Below are 3,680 nucleotides of genomic sequence, written 5' to 3'. Positions count from 1 at the left end.
TATGTAAACAATTACTTGTTTGGAGAGTGAAAGAAAAGGATGAGGATGAAAAATTCACCGAAGTATCTAAATAGATAAACCAGGGGAAACTGTAAATTTAAAATTTAATTTTAGACTTAAATAATCCATAAATAATATAAAAGTATATTCTGTAAGGCTACACCACCTTTAACCTTAAAACCATTAAAATCTAAACACTTGTCTCTCATTGTCCCTAAAGTTCAAAAATAGAAGAATAAAATTGGGGAAAAAAATAAGGAAGGAAAATGGTGATTAACACTGTGGTGGGAAAACAAAGTCTGGACAGTAGATATAATAACCATAGTGGGTCACATGTGGCCCAGATAACCCTTTAGTTCCACAGCTGAGTCAGGGCTGTGAGCAATGATCATGCCTCTCATGGCTGGGTCCTGGTGCTGCGGCTTTTTCCCTCCTGGACCACTTATAAAACCCAGGCAGAGGTAATGCAGCAAGGACAGAGAGGGTCCCACCAGGTCACCACCCTGATCACCTCAGCACTTATCAGCAGTGAGTATCTGTAACTTTGGACTCTGACATTACTCACCGACGCCAAGCTTAGTTTTATTACAGTTTTGTTTTCTTTTATTTGACGGAAAAGAAGACACTTTTCTGCTGGCAGGGTGATTTGATCTATTTCAGAAAGTGAAAAATACTTTATTTAGAAGAAGTGAAGGTACTCTGTCTTGTCTTTGCATACGTACAATGATATCCTTTCACTGGCACAAAAGTGTGAACTCTGACCGTCTCAGCGTCATCGTTGACATGGTCCTGTTTTGATTAATTCCTGCTTGTTCTAACTTGCTACAGCCAGTCACAGTTTGCCTTTAGACACATAAAAACAAAGGACATGGGAGGAGAGGAGGGGAGAGGAGAGAGGAACAACAGGTTTAGCTTGTAATCAGCAGCTGGGGTTTGTGCTTGGCTTTCACATCCTTCCTCTAGTTCCGGTGTATTTAACAGGTTTACTTTCACTTTTTGTCATGAGCGTCCTGTGAAGCTGTGGTTCTATCCACAGATCATAACTGCTCGTCTTCTTTTGAAGATGACACTCACTCTGGTATTCATCCTGTGTGCCATCCATGTGGTCTGCTGCTATCCTACTGCCTTCCAGGACCTGGGGGAAAGTAGCCGTAGGTATCATTACATGTTGATTTTTATCAAGTGTTCAGTAAACAACCCTATCTCAGTTGTGGGGTTTTATGTTTTCCTTTATTTTTGCTCTAGAAAACAGAACCTCCATTAAGTTCCTGGCCATTGGTGACTGGGGTGGCTTGCCCTATCCACCTTACATCACCGCCGTGCAGAAGGCTACAGCTCAGGAAATGAGCAAAGTAGCAGAGCAGATGGGAGCGGACTTTGTTCTGGCGCTTGGTGACAACTTCTACTACAAAGGTGTGAACAGTGTAGATTCTCCTCGCTTCAAGGTGAGCTGAATTTAGGATATACTGTGAACATGGTCAATATGACGTGTAATATGAAAGTAATAACCTGGTTCTGTGTCTTGAATCATCCACCCAGGACACATTTGAGTCTGTATACACAGCAAAGTCTCTGAAAATTCCCTGGTATGTGGTCGCTGGGAATCATGACCACGCAGGAAATGTCAAAGCCCAGATCGACTACAGCCAGCGATCTGACAGATGGTAAAGTAAACTTCCTTCAAAAAGATCCTCAGATGATTATATTTCTGATTTGTTGCCATTACAACCTTTTTCTCTTACCTTCTTAGGAAATTCCCTGCTTACTATTATGAGCTGAACTTCCACATCCCCAACACTCAGAAGATCCTGACCATCATCATGCTCGACACTGTGCTGTTGTGCGGTAACTCTGATGACTTCTTGGACGGGCAGCCTAAAGGGCCCCTGCTCACAGCGGAGGCCAATCGTCAGCTGGTCTGGCTGCAGGACAGGATGGCTCGGTCTAGAGCCGACTTCTTATTGGTGGCAGGTCACTATCCTGTGTGGTCTGTGTCCGAACATGGGCCCACCCAGTGTCTTCTTCAGAAGCTTCATCCCCTGCTGAATAAATACAAAGCCACTGCCTACCTCTGTGGCCATGATCACAATCTGCAGGTTGGTTCACATGCACCATACCAGGAGGCTATGGTGTCAGTACATTAGACACACTGGAACATTTGTGGGAGATTTGAAGAAAAAACAGATCAGTCTGATCCTTTTGGAAGCCTACAAGAAAGTTTACAAGTACTCGTTCTGCAGCAGTAAAGTCATATTTGGTTAGCCTCATAGCATAAGTACTGAAGTCATATTTTTTCAAGTCATAGCCAATAAGTCAGCAGTGTTTGGAGAGTGAAGTTATGCAGATATCATAATTTGGCCAAAAATATGATTATTATGGAAATTATGCTCTGAAGATAACAATTTGTATTTTGTAAGAAACTAAAGTGTTGTCACAGCTTTACAAAGGGCAGAAATTCATAGTGCAAAGCTTTCATTTCAATATCTGGTATTCCTTTCTTTATCATTTTATGTTTGTAATTTTATATTTAAAGGTAGAAATCCATAAATCCATTGTCCATTGTGTTTAAGAAGAGGAGAAAAAAAGAGAGAAAAAAAGAAAAAAAAAAGGAAAGAAAAAAAGGGAAAAAAAGATAGAAATCCATTGTCCATTGTGTTTAGGAAGAGGAGGAAATAAAGAGAGAAAAAAAGAGAAAAAAGGAAAGAAAAAAAGAATAAAGATAGAAATCCATTGTCCATTGTGTTTAGGAAGAGGAGAAAAAAAAAAAAAAGATAGAAATCCATTGTCCAGGTTTTAAACTGTACAGATGACAAATGCTTTTAATTTTGACCTTTAAGTGTAGGTGTGTGATGTACTGATGTGAGCACTGACAGTATAAACCTACAATGAAAACCTCTGTCTTTGTGCCCTGCAGTACATTGAGGAGTCTGGTGTGGGCTACGTGGTGAGTGGTGCCGGAAACTTCCTGGATCCGGATGTCCGTCACTGGAAACAGGTTCCTGAAGGTTCTGTGAAGTTCTTCACAGGTCAGGCCTCAACGCTCGGAGGCTTCATCCATGCAGAAGTCACAAAGAACAAGATGATTGTGACTTTCTATCAGGCTAAAGGCACTTCCCTCTATCGCACTGTCCTCTCACAACGGAACATGGAGGAATGAACTAATCACAGGAATAGTGATGTGATCAAATGCATTCCGTTTTAATCTGCAGTGTAGTTTGAGGAAAAAAAAACTGTTCTGTGTTTTAACTGTGGCATTAACATTTCATATGTTTTAAAGAGAATCAATTAGTTTTACATCTACGTGCTTCGTATGAGAATAAATGTTTGTACAGAATGTCTTGTGAGCTTGCTGTTAGTCCTGTGAGTTGTGGTATTTCACTTTCCACCACAGACAAACTGATCTCTTACATGATCGTAGGATTGATTGTATTATAGAAAATACACTGGGGGAGGGGGTTCTTTTAGAAGTTGCACTTTCATTAACCCTTTCATGCACGAATTATGAGAACCTTAATCAAAATTTTTTCCTGAGTGTTTTTATTCCTCTTTAGGCATGAAAAAAACAATGCAATTGAAAAATTTCCTCTGAAAAATAAATTAATTAATTTAATTAAATTAAAATAATTTTAAAAATTCAAAAATACATGAAAAAAAAATAATGAAAAAAAAAATCTAATGAA

At 39.6% G+C, this 3,680-nt stretch overlaps 1 protein-coding gene across 4 annotated transcripts; it reads left to right on the top strand.

Moving 5' to 3' along the window:
* The first annotated feature begins 426 nt into the window (after window positions 1-426).
* acp5a (acid phosphatase 5a, tartrate resistant) lies at window positions 427-3,341 on the top strand. 4 transcript variants are annotated; one of them, XM_030141474.1, is made up of 6 exons: window positions 427-528; window positions 1,037-1,151; window positions 1,246-1,445; window positions 1,540-1,664; window positions 1,751-2,096; window positions 2,915-3,341. In XM_030141474.1, the coding sequence occupies exons 2-6, from the start codon at window positions 1,064-1,066 to the stop codon at window positions 3,155-3,157; spliced, it is 1,002 nt and encodes a 333-aa protein (XP_029997334.1). In that variant the 5' UTR covers window positions 427-528; window positions 1,037-1,063; the 3' UTR covers window positions 3,158-3,341. The 4 variants fall into 4 exon arrangements, with proteins under 4 accessions (XP_029997334.1, XP_029997353.1, XP_029997361.1 ...); XM_030141493.1 differs by having other exon boundaries at window positions 1,037-1,155; XM_030141501.1 differs by having other exon boundaries at window positions 429-528; window positions 1,064-1,155.
* Window positions 3,342-3,680: the final 339 nt, after the last annotated feature.

This window comes from Sphaeramia orbicularis, chromosome 1 (genome assembly GCF_902148855.1).
Source record: "Sphaeramia orbicularis chromosome 1, fSphaOr1.1, whole genome shotgun sequence".
In the NCBI taxonomy this organism is placed as follows: Eukaryota; Metazoa; Chordata; class Actinopteri; order Kurtiformes; family Apogonidae; genus Sphaeramia; species Sphaeramia orbicularis.
Note: the sequence above shows the minus strand (reverse complement) of the source record. Positions and strands in the feature narration are given on the sequence as shown.

Bases quoted from the DNA above. Each gene is read 5' to 3' on its own strand.
- acp5a (XM_030141474.1), top strand. From the start codon at position 1,064: ATGACACTCACTCTGGTATTCATCCTGTGTGCCATCCATGTGGTCTGC. The intron at 1,665-1,750 runs GTAAAGTAAACT...TTACCTTCTTAG, and splicing joins AGCCAGCGATCTGACAGATG to GAAATTCCCTGCTTACTATT. The intron at 2,097-2,914 runs GTTGGTTCACAT...TGTGCCCTGCAG, and splicing joins GCCATGATCACAATCTGCAG to TACATTGAGGAGTCTGGTGT.